Below are 15,613 nucleotides of genomic sequence, written 5' to 3'. Positions count from 1 at the left end.
ACCGCTCAGATCACAAACCCTAGTCAAATTATAGAGAGAGTTGAAAGCAAATATGCATGTAAATAATTTCAGAAATAAAAGGTAGATAATTTCAACCAAGAAATTATAATTATTTTTGAAAAAATATTAGAAACATTCTTATATTTACAGAAGATTACAATAGATAACCATTAGATACTAAACAAAGATAATAGAAACTATCTATTATCGTGATACTTATATTCAGTGACAGAAGATCATAAATATATCATTAGCAGTGACTCTTAGACATTAACGATTATTTCCAAAGTTCAATTGCTATTTGGAGTTGTATGTTTGGAATGTGGACCAAGTCTAAAGAAGTACAGCGATACAGTGATGAGTGTCAAGTCAGCCACATCACTTGTTGATGAAGACACTTTAGTGATTTGGCTGTTTTATGAAATTAGCAGAGATAATGTGTTTCAAACATAGAGGTTATAGTCAGAGGAGAAAAAAAAGGTTATATTCAGCAACTGACTTAATCACGACTTCAAAGTTAAAGAGACTATTGACAGCCAATGAATTAGAATTGGGAATCTTATCAATTGACTTCCATATTCAAGATTAGAGGAGATAAACACGATACAAAGTAATCTGTATGAAATAGAATGGCCTTTGTCTTGAAATTTCTTGGACATTCTACAGCCATGGATAGACAGAGATAATTGATGCATATATATTGGGTCAAATATAATATAAAAATGTGTGGTGTGGAGTGTACTGATGTAAACAATAATACTGGAAATGTATGTCAGCTAAGAAAAGAGTTGTTGAATGCTTGCAGTGTGCTCCTGCAAATTACTGGTTTCACTACCATATAATCACTTATCTAATATGTCTGAGAGAGAGTATTAATGTGGACTTGACCACTCCTATTGTTGTAATATCATGATCTTGGCACCATCTACAATATTCTATTCAAATTCTGCCATACACAAGGAATCAAAACATAGAAGTTCTCAAGTGATGATTAATAGGTCCAATTACAGACGGTCTGTGTCATTTTCAGTAACCTGAAGCTATTATTGCAAATAAATAGAGGTGAGGATAAAGAATGCATATGACTTAACAAATGGGTAGCCAAATGTGCATTGAATTAATATTTGGAAGTTGGGACTATTGGTTGATGTTTGGAGAAATTTCCCATCAACAACATTAATGAGAAAACAATATTATTCTACTTTTGTTGTGCAAGGAAATAATCCTTTATACATAGGAAGTTGAAGTCTACATATTGTAATGACCGAGAAAGTAATTATTATTTAGAGTTAGTCTCTAGGGTAGGTGGTTGGTAAACCAACTTTGCATTTTAAGTTGAATCAAGAAAATGTTGATGATCATTTCTCTAGAGGCAGTTATTTTGGTGTGTGTCTCAAACTATATGTGATCTTTAAGTATGATGCGAACACATAATTTATAGGAAGTTGCAGAAGTTAGGAGCGACAAACATGACATTGCAAAATGACAAGGAATGGTGATCAATGAATGAATATAACTTCTATGTTTAGTGTTGAGCTCAAATATCGTATATGGATGGCTCATTTGCTCTCTATAGAAGTAGATCCCTGTACAGTTGATTTAGGGTTCCTTGACCATTGCATAATTGGAGCAGTGGAAATCAAATTACCAACACTATAGTGGTGACAACTGATTGTCACTGCATTTCCAACCTTATTTTCTTACCTGAAACTATGGCGACAGGTCCAGATGTTGCAAAACTTGTCCTTGGATAATGAGACATATGACGGCAACAAGATTTGAGGTTCCTTGACCATTGCCCGATTGGAGCAATGGAAATCGACTTACCAACACTATAATGGTGAGACTTAACTGTCATTGCATTTCCAACCTCATTTTCTTACCTAAAACTATGACGACAGGTCCAAATGTTGCAAAACTTGTCCTTGGATAATGAGACATGATGGCAATAAGAGTGGCATCTTATATTGATAGAGAACTTAAAGTTCAAAATCACACCTAGGTATCATGGATTGGAGGATACTACAAATAAAATTTCTTGTAGAAAAGAAGAGTGGACCTCTAAAGATTGATGGAATACAACAGTTAATATTGGCAATGATTTGAAACACAAAATGGCTGCAAAGTACCATGTATAATCTTGATATGTGTAGTGATGAGAATAAATAATAATTGAAAACTCAATAAAATGGAATTTGATGCATATGGACCTTCGTTAAAGCAACTCGTATCAAGGATGTGTAGAATAAGTATTAATTATCTTTGAGTATTACATTTATCTAATTGTATTTCTATACGTTGTATAGGAGTTATTTACCTTAATCTTTTCCTTTGTCTTTGAGGATAATCTTGCAGGAAAAGAAGAATGGTACATTAGGCATGCTACCATATTTTGTGGATGACCCAACCTTATGACAATAGCTTTAAAGAAGTTTTAATGTAGGATTCATTAGTCATCTGATGTTCATACTAGATAAAGTAGGCTATTGGAGCATGATATTTTTTATGATCAGAATCATGAGTATCCTTCTATAACAAGAGGGAGTCCAACACTTTGTTAGAGGCAACCTTGGAAAGAGAGGGAGCAGAGAGAGGATATGGCTTAGTCAACTTTTGATGATCTCAGTCGAATTGATTCAAATGGAGAAGATCATGTTGAGAATACTTCTCTAGTGATCGGGAAACTATAGCAATCAAGAGGGAGTTTGATAATCTACTAGAGGAAAACCATAGATGGGGTCTGAAGGTTGATACACATCAAAAATAAAAATAAAAATCTAAGGCAAGCTTGGATGAGAAGGTCAAGGGGTTGATGCATGTACTTGAAGCTTCAAATAGAAGCCACATTATCATGAATATTAGTGTCACGAAGCTAGGGGATAAATCCATAGTTTATTACATTCACTCATGTTACTATGAAATCAGACAAGAACATTTGAATATGAGAAACTACTTGTATGAATAATGTTGTGATCAAAATAGAGAGAGTTGCTAGAGCATTTGTCAAGTGGATCTTTTATCTTAGTGATTCAAAGGGAGTAGACCATGAAGATCTTTTTCTAGACAAGGTACATTGCCACTAAAGAACAAACGGCTAATATTCTCAGCAAGTCTCTTACCAAAGTTTGTGCATTTGGAGACTAGCTTGGAGTTGTGAAGAATGAAGCATCTGCTAAGAGAGAGTCTTGTCATCAATGACTTCTTGAAATATACTTTATTAGATTCTTTTTTGTGAGAGAGAAGCTTAAAGTGGAACCCTTGTTCCATCCTTTGATATGATGGATGTCATGTGTGAGACACTATGACTAACGCCATGTGAGAGAATCCATGGTGACTCTGTGTAAACCGTTTGTCATGTGTGTGACTCCGTGACTTAATGGGCCGCCTTTGTACATTACTGAAAGGTGACAATCTTTTTGATACTATACACTTGTATTCAACATTGTAAGGTGACAAATTTACAATGTTCACTATCATGACAAATATCATGCTGACTTGATATTCATGGAAATGTCTTGATAGTTAATATCTCTCGAACTTATTGATAGATATCATGCTGACTTGATATCGGTTGTGTATCAATATGTTCTTAATGAGATAATCATGGTGGATATTATGTGACGTAATATTTGTGGACATGCCATGATAGTTTATGGTAGATATCATGCGACGTGATGTTAGTGCACATACCATAACTAGGATGTACGAATGTCATGTGACTTGATGTTCTGTAAACTCCTTGATATCATGTGTTAGGTGATATCTAAACTAGTTCATGCTTAGTTATCTTCCCTATGACTTCTTGAAATGTACTTTATTGGATTCTTGTCTATGAGAGAGAAGCTTAAAGTGGAACCCTTGTTCCATCTTCTGATATGATGGATGTCATGTGTGAGACGCTATGACTAACACCATGCAAGAGAATCCATGGTGACTCCGTGTAAACCGTTTGTCATGTGTGTGACTCCGTGACTTGATGGGCCGCCTTTGTACATTGCTAAAAGGTGACGATCTTTTTGATACTGTACACTTGTATTCAACATTGTAAGGTGACAAATTTACAATGTTCACTATCGTGACAAATATCATGCTGACTTGATATTCATGGAAATGTCTTGATAGTTAATTTCTCTCAAACTTATTGATAGATATCATGCTGACTTGATATTGGTTGTGTATCAATATGTTCTTAATGAGATAATCATGGTGGGTATTATGTGACATAATATTTGTGGACATGCCATGATAGTTTATGGTAGACATCATGCAACGTGATATCAATGCACATACCATAACTAGAATATACGAATGTCATGTGACTTGATGTTCTGTAAGCTCCTTGATATCATGTGTTAGGTGATATCTAAACTAGTTCATGCTTAGTTATCTTCCCTAGCTAAGAGGGAGTGTTAAGATATGATATCGTTGGTCAAAATTCAAGGATATACGAGCATGGCAATTTAATGGTCATGTGTGTGCATGTATGTATACCAGTTCACACATGCATACACATTAAAATTATCTTGTTGGGAGCATCCTTGTATTGGACTAAGTATGAAAATCTGAGCAATCAAATTATATCTATCTCTTGGATCAGGCAGTAAATCCTTGATCAAGATTCGATTGAATGACAATTATATGGGATTGAGTTATGATCCTCTATATTCAGATCAAAGGCTTTAATGTTGAAATTGGCTTAGCAAATAGTCATGTCCGATAACCATAGGGTCTCTTGATAATTTGTTTGGTGACTAATCATACCTGATAACCTTTGGGTTTGTTGGCTAATTAAGTTTATGCCTTTGTTTCTCTTTGAAGATATCACGATAGTAGATAGTTTCTATTATCTCTGTATAGTATCTAATGGTTATCTATTGTAATCTTCTATAAATATTAGAATGTTTCTAATATTTAGTTTTCTGATTCTAGAATAGAATGTTTCTATTGTTTACAATTGTTTCTTAAGGAAACATCGTTCAGTATCTTGTATAAATTGATCTCTTGATCACTGTTAATAACAAGCAAATATTTTCCAATTACTTCTGTAATATGGTATCAGAGCCAATACACTAAAATTTTCCAAAAATAATTATAATTTCTTGGTTGAAATTATTTGCCTTCTATTTTCAAAAAATTTCCAACTCTCTATAATCTGACTAGGGTTTCTGTTCTGAGAGATCTGAATCCATCGACTTTTGGTTCGGTTTTGCAACCCATTTTTGTCCAGATTCGTCTATTTTTTTTGCAATGGGGTTGTTTTTGTTCAAAACCCTAATTTTATGTACCTGATCAAATTTGTTTTTATAGATTGTTGGTGTGTTTTTTGAGATCTCAACTAGGTTGTCATCTGTTTTTTCTAGGTGACTCAATTTTTCGAGTCAACAGATCCAAAAATTGACAACATTTTCTTTCTGGGTTTTTCGATCTCTCTTCTAAGTCATCCTTCAAATTTTTTGGGTCCTCAGTTTTTTTGCCTCCAATAACATGCCTTTACGGACACACTTTTTCATTGGAAAACGTGCTATGGCATCTTTGACAAATATTGTGCTCGAGAATAACTCAAAATTCAATGGTTGAAATTACAACACTTGGAAGCAGTGGATCATAGCAATTTTTGAATACTGGAATACCGATCAAATTGTTCTAGGTGTTACACATCGTCTGACTGCCCCTGGTACTGATCAGGATTCATGGGATTTGAATAATTGAGAGGCGGTGATGCTTCTCAAATTATCTGTAGCTGATTATCAGCTCTCTAAGATTCCATCTGGCAAGATTCCACCTCCATAGAGCAAGCCTTTGTTGCCAAATCCTTTCAGAAGGATAAAGGCTAGTTTCAGCAGTCTTCTCAGTACACATCCTTTGCTCCAGATTCAAAAGGCTCCTAGAAGAAAAATATTCAATGCAACTATTGCCACAAGTTTGGGCACATGAAGGTTGAATGTCGGAAGCGCTTAGCTGCCCTATCTAAGCAATCAGGTTCGCAGCTCACAGTAAACAGTGCGAAGCAACTTGAGCAGACACAATCTGCCTTTTACGCTTTTTGACAGCTTCATGCTCTGGATAGATTAACCATTAAGGGAGGTTATTATGATAATAGATAGTTTCTATTATCTCTATTTAGTATCTAATGGTTATCTATTGTAATCTTTTGTAAATATTAGAATGTTTCTAATATTTAGTTTTCTGTTTCTATAATAGAATGTTTCTATTCTTTATGATTGTTTCTTAAGGAAACACTGTTTAGTCTCTTGTATAAATTGATCTCTTGATCATTGTTAATAACAAGCAAATACTTTCCAATTACTTCTGTAACAGAAGAGACGTGTAGTTGAATAGTCACAACTGCCCCTTATATGCCTCTTGATTACAATATATAAGATGACTGATCACAAGAGATAGATCATTGAAATTAATAAATGGTTCTATGTCTCCACAATAACATCAGATCAAGCATCAGGAATAAATCGCAGAAAGACTTATATCTCAATTGGATAGTTGTCTGATTCATATCTGTAGTGACTTATTATCACCTGCAAAACAAAAGTTCAGATCAGTATTATTACAGTCTGATATATTTAGATCAGTACTATTACATTCTGATATAAGTTTAACAGTCATTTACACACTGTTATAAACATTATGGCCTAGAGAATTCCTGTTTTGTTTTTACTGTTCATTCATTATCTAGAATTTAGCATTCCTTTGATTGAAAGGGTGATGACAGATGCTCACCATGAAAGCGTGATTTCATATACATATGCACGTGAAGTCTTACGACATCCAGCTATTGATCCACACTGATATAAATTCCATTTCACTTTGAATGGGATAGACCCTGATATTTGGGACCCTTTCAATGGTTGCTATTTTGGCTTACAGCCTTACACTAAAGAGACAGAAGTCAAAGGTAAGAAGGCTGGAAAGCAGAAATTAAAATGCAGCCTGGGATTGAGTTATGATTTAGAATTCAAACCTAAGATTGTAGATATCAAACAAGCATTTTGTGCGCAAAATATATAAGGTAAAACAAATCTTTCATGTGCAAAATGTATACCAACTAATTCACTGATTGTGGAAAACTCATGCCATTTGAACCAAAGAACCAAAACTCAGAATCGGCTTAGAATTCGCAAGGCCTACTCGACTGATGAATCATGTGTGAATTGGCTAGGAATCGGCATAGTGAAAAAACCTTTCGAATTTAGAGATTTTATTGATTTAAAACTTATTTCATGCACCCTTTATTGAATTTAACTTAAACACACTATAACATCATCAAATAGAAGCTAACATACATAAACAAGGAACATAGATGATAAATCCATCACATACGTAAAATGTAAATTGTGGTTGAAGGAAATAGAAAACATAATCATATGACATAGATATATAGAATTATAAATGTTGTCAAATCATAAATGTATGTAAAACCAGTGTAACACGGGGACTTGCACCCCCCTCCCAAACCTCAAAATACCGATCCCCGAGATGTCCCTGCACTGGGTTCTTGAGTACCCAAGTACCCTCACCTCTGCCATTCCACAACAATGCGGCCGCTAGGATGGGTACTTGAATTTCTATTTGAATTTGAATTTGAATTTTTTAATGTTAATATTGGGTATGTAATATGTTACTATGTTGAATGTTCAAGGGTTGTAGTTCATGTTGCAATTTTGCTATATTCGAGAATTTTAATTTTGTATGTTCTATTGAAACATCATTTCATAACTAGCATTTCAAGTTCTATATGTATACTATACAATGCCCCTCCCTATCCCGTCCACCACTTATGGCCGTCCCTTGGCCCTCCCCCTGCTGTCCCAAAAATGAGGCCCATTTTCCCATGTCCCGGAAACTAGTCTCGGCGTCCCCCCGTCTTGATGTACTCCAGAACCGGGGTTCCACTATGTAAAACCCATGAAACCAGTGACATAAAATGTTCCATGCAACACGTATCTGTAACAGTAAAGTATAAATAGTAACATTGTATCTTTGAATACAAATAGCTTGATATCTTTACTTCTAATCGTTTGAAAGTTTTAATTCTTTGGATTTTGTTAATGCATTGAATTGTCTTTCTATTGGTTTTGATCTCATGTTAAGTGGCTTTATATTTGAGGAGAAATGGCAAGCCCTAGAGGAATTCATTGAAAATGAATTTAAATTTTATTGCTTTGATAATATGATACATGATATATCTGATTTAATGAAATGTTTTATATGTTGCATATGATTGAAAGAGGTTAAGGAGGATATAATTAATCTTCTAAGAATGTTGGAGTTCATGGTATGTTTGGTCAAGGAAAGTATTCTCGAAGTTATTTGAAACTATGTATTTGTTGTGTTTCCAAAACATCAATATCTTCTGATTGAACAATAAAAAAAATTAAATAATCATAACTCATAATTGAGATGCAACAAAAAAAAGAAACCAACAAAAAAAAAATGATTTTTTTCGATTTTTTTTTTGAGTCATGAGGCATATAACTCGGCGATTTAGGCAAGAATTGCTCAAAATCACTTAAATCAGTGAATCATCTCAAAATTGCTGAGGCGATTCAACAAGTTAGGAAAAATTGGGAGGGTCAAGTCGAAGTGCGGAATCGCAGAAATCGTACGAATCACAATGATTCTCTCTACTCTGATTTAAACATTTTAATGGTTGAAGAGTATCGTTTTGTGCGATATTTTTTGTTATAGGTAAATATTGAATCATGTGAAGATTATAAACTAACAGATAATGTCAATCTCCAACTTCAGCTGGATATTCTCTTGTTAGATGAGAACAAGTTAGCACAAAAATCCAGAAATAATGATCTGTAACACAAAGGATCCAAAAAGATTAAGATCTCTAGCTTCCTAGAAATGTTCAGAAACTACAAATATAGATTAAAACGTTTTCCAATGCAAATGAAAGATATTTTAGATTTCACTAAAATGTGGACATGAATTTAGAATAAAACAATAAGGTTTAAAAAAAACAAAACTATTAACATGATTTTCCACTTTCATTCAGACCTTCCATTGAGCATTGTGTATAGACATAGAGTAAATGAGGAGCTATGTACTGGTTAATATTACGAGATCCTATTTGCAGACCCGTTCATAGGAAAAAAAACCCTTCTCAAATGTGGAAGCACAAATATGGAACACAAAATGTGTTCACGAGAAAACCACAAAAAATGTGGGGAAGCAAAGATTTAATGTGCATACTAAAAGGAAGTGAAATAATTTCGAAAATTTTCAGTCATTTTTGAAATTTTTTTACCTATTGCTCTAATACCATATTAGGAGGTAATTGGTAAAAGTAATTGAATGAATGAGCAAGATGCTCACAAATAGTTTACAAAGATGTCATTGTTAGAAAAATTCTAATAAGTAATAACAAAACAGTAAAAGAATATTAGAAACATTCTAATATAACAAGATTTACAATATTGACCATTAAAATAATCATATACATGATATTATAGAGATATTATCCTGATAATTAAATTAAATTTGATGAGGAAATTGCTAGTTTAATGAGCAAGCTTAGAAAAGATAATTATGCAGTTTATAAGGAAAATGCTATTCTTAAAGGAAGTTACCTCATGAGAGGATGATTATGGATTTATTTGTTTATTTAATGGATAATAATTGATTTATATTAATAAAATGATAAATACTTGTTTATTTAAATGATAATAATGGATAATAACAGTGATAAAAGAATAATTCTTATAGTACCCACAGCTTCATTTTCGCTATTTATAGCAACTTATTCAACTATGCTATAAATAATAAAGATCTGTATGGGTGAATTACATATTGGAATATTGTAAGAAGAAAAATGGAAACCAAATATTGCGGTTAAATTAATAGCTTGGGATCTTTTACTCATTGCCATTATTCAAGGTTTAGCATAAAATAGGTTTTTAGAGAATTTAGTTGTCAAATCTGTGCAGGGCGTACTTTTAGTCTCTATAGTTGTATTATAAAACACCAGCAAATGCATAGATTAGCTTTCTATCTAGCTATCTTTAGCTGTTTACACCTATGATCTTTACAATTGTGGGGTTGCTTGCAGGGTGGGCGTATTCTTACAGGTGGTTCAGCTGTAGAGAGTGAAGGAAACTTTGTACAACCAACTATTGTCGAAATATCTCAGGATGCACCAATTGTGAAGGAAGAGCTGTTTGGTCCTGTTCTTTATGTCTTGAAGTTTCAGGTACTCTAAAACATTAGGATGGACTTTCTTTATTTCGAAAACCAACATCTCTTTATAGTATGGAACTTTGATAATAAATTTGGTAAAATTACTTTGTTGCTTTCCCTGGGGAGCTTTGTTAGTAGAAGCTTGACACAATTTTTTAGTTAAATGTCCTAAATGAAAGGTAACCTAGACCTTAAATTTCACTGACAGGGAATGTGTATGTTTAATATCTATGAATCAAGAAGGTTGTCATACTTGTTATGATATGATTTCTAGGGAATTTGCCCATAAAATAATTCTCTGTGATAGGTTACTGATTTTGGAGGAAATTTTGTGTCTAAAAATTAAGCAAGTTGTCATTCTTGGTAAATTATAGTTGGTAAGGGATTTTTTTTTCTAAAAATAATTCATCTGATTGCTGATTGTTTTTGCTTCCTCACAGACTCTAGACGATGCCATTGAACTAAACAATTCTGTTTCTCAAGGACTAAGTAGTTCTATTTTCACCCGTAACCCAGAAGCTATTTTCAAGTGGATTGGGTAAGTAATTAATATCAATATAAAATCAGAATAAACCAATTTATAATTCTTTATATTCAGTAAGCTTTGGTGTCACATCTGATTTAAGCATAGTTCAAAATGCAAAATGACAGCTATTTTTTTCAAATACAGAAACTACTGTGCAACTGTTTTTCCCTTTAATAGCAAGCAGCAGTTTTTATTGTATGTAGATTCACATTAATCATAGATTGGAAAACAATTAGTAAGGTGTTTGATGACTATTTATCAGAGGTGTGAGGCTTTTAAAAGGTTTTTGTCCTTGTCACATGAAACCTGCCTTGAGCTCTTTGCTTGAGTGGGCACTTGTTTTGTAGGAGGAGGAATATCAGCATATTTCCATGTTAATTTCATATTATGATTGGTATGAACAGACTTATCATGCTGCACTGCTTTCTTTTCCATTTAGGAATTGACTTCCGCATGTCATTTCTCTATAAATAACACATCTTTCTACATTTTTGCTAATCCTAAAAAGAAATTAATAAATTTAATTACATTCAGAGAAAAATAATTTTATAATGGATCCCTTTTATGAGACCATGTACATGATAAAATTTATGTGAACAAGCTTGACCATCTTTATATAATAAAACCCCTAGGTCGCTCAATGATGCTTGAACATGAATTTATGAAATGAAATTCCAGTCTATTCCTTTTTTCCAAGAGTTGATGAACTAAAAAGAAATTAATAAATTTAATTATGTGCAGAGAATTTTTTTTAATAATGGATCCCTTTTATGAGACCAAGTCGCTGAATGATGCTTGAACATGAATTTATGAAACGATATTTCAGTCTATTCCTTTTTTCCAACAGTTGATGAACTAAAAAGAAATTAATAAATTTAATTATGTGCAGAGAAAAATAATTTTATAATGGATCCCTTTTATGAGACCAAGTACATAATAAAATTTCTCTGGACATGCTTGATAATCTTTAAATGATTAGAAAACCCCTAGGTTGCTGAATGATGCTTGAAGATAAATCGATGAAGCAAAATTACATTCATTCCTTTTTTCCAAGAGTTGATGAATATTGTGTTTTGTGGGTCACTACAAGATTGGCTTTATAAATCACAAGTACATGATAAGACTTCTCTGGACAAGCTTGGTCAACTTTATATGATAATAAGACCCCTAGGTCACTTGATGCACGAAGATAAATCGATGAAAGCCGAATTCCAGTCCATTTTTTTTTGCATGAGTTGAGGAATATTGCATTTCATGAAGTTCCATCACTACAAGATTGAATTTATAAATCACAAGTGATGCCACATATCCTTTTCTAAAATGTAAGCTCATTAAGATGTTTAACCGTGATAATATATGAGATGGCACTTCTGTTTTGAAAGCAAGTACTTGAATGTCACTAGGTGCCTAAGTTTAAACTTCAAAGTATGTAAACTCCAAAGATATAAATGACCTCAGACTGTCCCAAAATAGGACGATTGAATGTGTTACTCCTATTTGCACAAATTGGGGTTAGCAAATGTCTAGGATTGTTTAGTAGTATGGCTGTTTATCTAGAAGCAATGCTGATTCAACTTTAACGGTCATAAATAATCACTTATTATTAGCAACAAGAAAAGTGTGGAACTCAGACCATCTGCACTATATTTCTTACTAAGTAAAACCGTCTCCTTGATGTTTATAAATGTTAAATGGCTTTCAGAAGATTGGAGTTGGTCCGATTTCTGTGTTGACATTTATTTCTTTCATTCTCATTGATGGTATTTACGTGTAACTATTTATTCGGTGTCCAACACAACTATGTATAGGGCTGGAACATTGTTGCACAACTAGACAATTGGAATTACCATTTACCTATCTTCATATTGTTAATTTCTAGGATCGTTTCTGCAAATGTAGAATTATAGACATTGTTATTGGTGATGTCTAAATGCAGATTTGGATCTCATATAAATATGAGAGGAGACATGTCTCTATGGTGTAATCATCATTTAAATAATATTATATTAACATGGATGAGTATATATAGGAAATGCTGATTAATTATAACAATAATGTATATCAGATTGAATCAATCCGACTAAAGCTACAATTTTAACACTCCCTCTTAGTTAGAGAGGATTGATATAGAACACATTATGCTCTCAAGTATACGAAGAGATATCATCTCACCTTTTATAACGCAATTGAAATAAATTCCATAACTTTAATATAAGCTTAAACACCACCTTAAATGTGGTCTATAATAGTAACTATGTCATGGTGTCCGACAAGATCCGGCCCAAAGAACCATAACGAGTTGGTTATCATGGTGTCTGGCAAAATACGGCCCAAAGAACCACGATGAGTTGGTTATCATAGTGTTCGGAAAAATCTGGCCCAAAGAACCATGATAACAGGGCTACCATTTATAAGATTGCCACCTTACAATGGTTACCTCCTGTTTGTTTGTTATCATGACTTCCAACACTCTGGGACAACAATTTAATGAAGTCTGTCATGATAACAGGTCTACCAGTTATAAGATCATCATCTTGCAATGGTTATCTTCTGTTTATATATGTCAATGAAAGATCGTCACCTTACAATGGTTACCTTCTGTTTATATATGTCAATGAAAGATCAACACCTTTCATTACATATCATATGCGAAATAGTAACTGCCATGAACCCAGTCAGAGGGTGGTACAAAGGCTTTCACCTTAATTCTCTTTTACAGAGAATAATGCATTACAAGAAATTTTACTTAGAACGTCTCCTGATACAGAAGAAATCATTCACAAAGAATTGCACCTCAAAAATCTCCTTTTGAACAGTCCTAGAAGTCAAGTCCTGTAGTTACTCCCTTTGAGACTTTCTTCACCCAAGGGTGCTTATCAAACTCCCTCTGAAGTTGATATTAATTTTTCAACCTTCAGGTGACAAGTTATTACTTCCTCGTGATGTACGCATGAGTAGGCCCTATCATATTCATTTAGTCATACATAAGTATGTTAGACTTCGTCTAAGTATCAATCTTCTGGGATACTTGTATAAGGTTGTCTTTGATGAATTATTAAACTCCCTCTTGATATGAAAGGATACTCATAATCTCAATCATCAAAGATATTCGCTTCTTGAGCCTCACTTTTAACGAGCCAGATCAATAAATTCTAGATCATGACTTCTATAGAGCTCATGTCATGAGATTGAGTCTGCACAATATGCCTAATGTACCATTCTTCTTTTCCTGAAAGATCATCTTTAGATACAAGGGAAAAGATCAAAGAAAATAACTTACAAATAAGGGAGAGATACAACGAGTAGATAAATGTAAACGATGAGAATACTTATCTGCACATGAGGCTTCATAGATATTAGAGAATGTAACATTTCCTTTCTGAAGATGGTTCAAGTGGGAATGAAACATTGACTATTATTCCCCCCACAATGTAAAATTTCCACTCATTCTTCTATTGTTGAACAATTTTGTATTAATATGATAACTCCTTTCTAAGTTCCAATTTGCTCTTTTAGTCCATTGAAGGTCCAAACATTCATTTTAGTTTAACAGTAGAAGTGAACATGTCCTTCCATTTTATCAAACTCGTCCACAATACGCCAATATCTTGATTGTGTATCAGTGCGCCACATGAACGGATCTATAACTCATACATTGAGTTTCATTCATCAAAGAGATACTCGTAGATGGTTCAAATGAATTCTTAACAGTTTCATTAACCTCTCATAACAACTCAAATTTCTTTTGTTCATGCAAAGGTATTTGTTTGATCTTTTGATTAAACATATATTACACACATCTTTCAATCTATGTATTCCAAATTTATATCATTGGTGTATCCATCACAAATTGGTTTACTCTTTCTAAATTAATATGATCAAAGATCACCAAAGGTTGATTGAATCATATCCTCTATATGCTCCCTCTCTTTTAAGGTTGCCTCAAATGTCAGCCTCCCTCTGAATCTCAATCTCCCTTTTCTTACAATAGCATTCTCGGAGGAAAAGCTCAAAGTACATAGCTCTTATAAAAAATAATAATACTCGAATAATAAAAAAATTGTATAATAATATAAAATCATTTCAATATATAACATAGATAAAACATAATATACATATATTCAATATTTTAATCTATGTTTCCTATTTATTATTTCCTCTTTAATAAATATGCGTCTGACACTTTCCCAATATATCAATAGTCATTAATTAAAAACATATTTTTAATGAATTAGATAAGCATGGCTGGCATATGTGTCTCCCTAGCCTCTAATATTGTTGACAATGTTTAGACTGCATTGAATAATATTTTATTCATATGTAAGTGACTGTATTTTCTTTGATCAATGATCAATTTATTGTCACAAAATTATTTGCCCAGATTTATGTTTGCATGAATTAAATCCAATATATTTACTATTTGGTAGATTGAAATCATCTGATGTTTTCTTCAAAGGCTCCACGTCCTATAATTCAGGTTGTTATTATCTTTAAACCGATATGCCTAAAGTATTTGATATTGCTTCTATTCGACGATTGCTCTGTCTTATCTTAGTATGGTTTAACTATATTATTCACCAACAAGAAGGTTATATATTTCCCTTGACAAATTCACACGCATCCATTTCCACATCATAGGGAAGTCGAGTGCTTAGACATCATCCATGAATTTCGTTTACAATTCAAACAAATAATCTCCTCGATGTCATCATGTGAAGCTGACATGGCAAAAACATATCATTCTTTATCTGCTATGTGCCAATGGTATGTTTGTCATACCCCACGTAATTGATCGATGGATCAGTCTTATCGTTGCTTCTCCATTATTTGTTGAGGTCTGTGTATAACCGGACTTTCCACGGTGGTATAAGTTTGTTGTATCGTCCC

General features: G+C 33.2%; 1 protein-coding gene across 14 annotated transcripts in view; it reads left to right on the top strand.

Moving 5' to 3' along the window:
• ALDH7B4 (aldehyde dehydrogenase 7B4) overlaps positions 1-15,613 on the top strand; it is a 118,445-nt gene that overhangs the window by 96,774 nt on the left and 6,058 nt on the right. For all 14 annotated transcript variants that reach the window (XM_089815326.1, XM_089815327.1, XM_089815317.1 and 11 more), the window contains exons 13-14: positions 10,073-10,213; positions 10,641-10,738. In XM_089815326.1, the coding sequence (XP_089671452.1) occupies positions 10,073-10,213; positions 10,641-10,738 (239 nt within the window). The remainder of the gene's footprint in view (positions 1-10,072; positions 10,214-10,640; positions 10,739-15,613) is intronic.

The sequence above is a fragment of the Cupressus sempervirens genome, chromosome 2 (genome assembly GCF_028749045.1).
Source record: "Cupressus sempervirens isolate cs-2001-9-10 chromosome 2, ASM2874904v1, whole genome shotgun sequence".
In the NCBI taxonomy this organism is placed as follows: Eukaryota; Viridiplantae; Streptophyta; class Pinopsida; order Cupressales; family Cupressaceae; genus Cupressus; species Cupressus sempervirens.
This window is presented reverse-complemented; position numbering and strand designations above follow the sequence as displayed.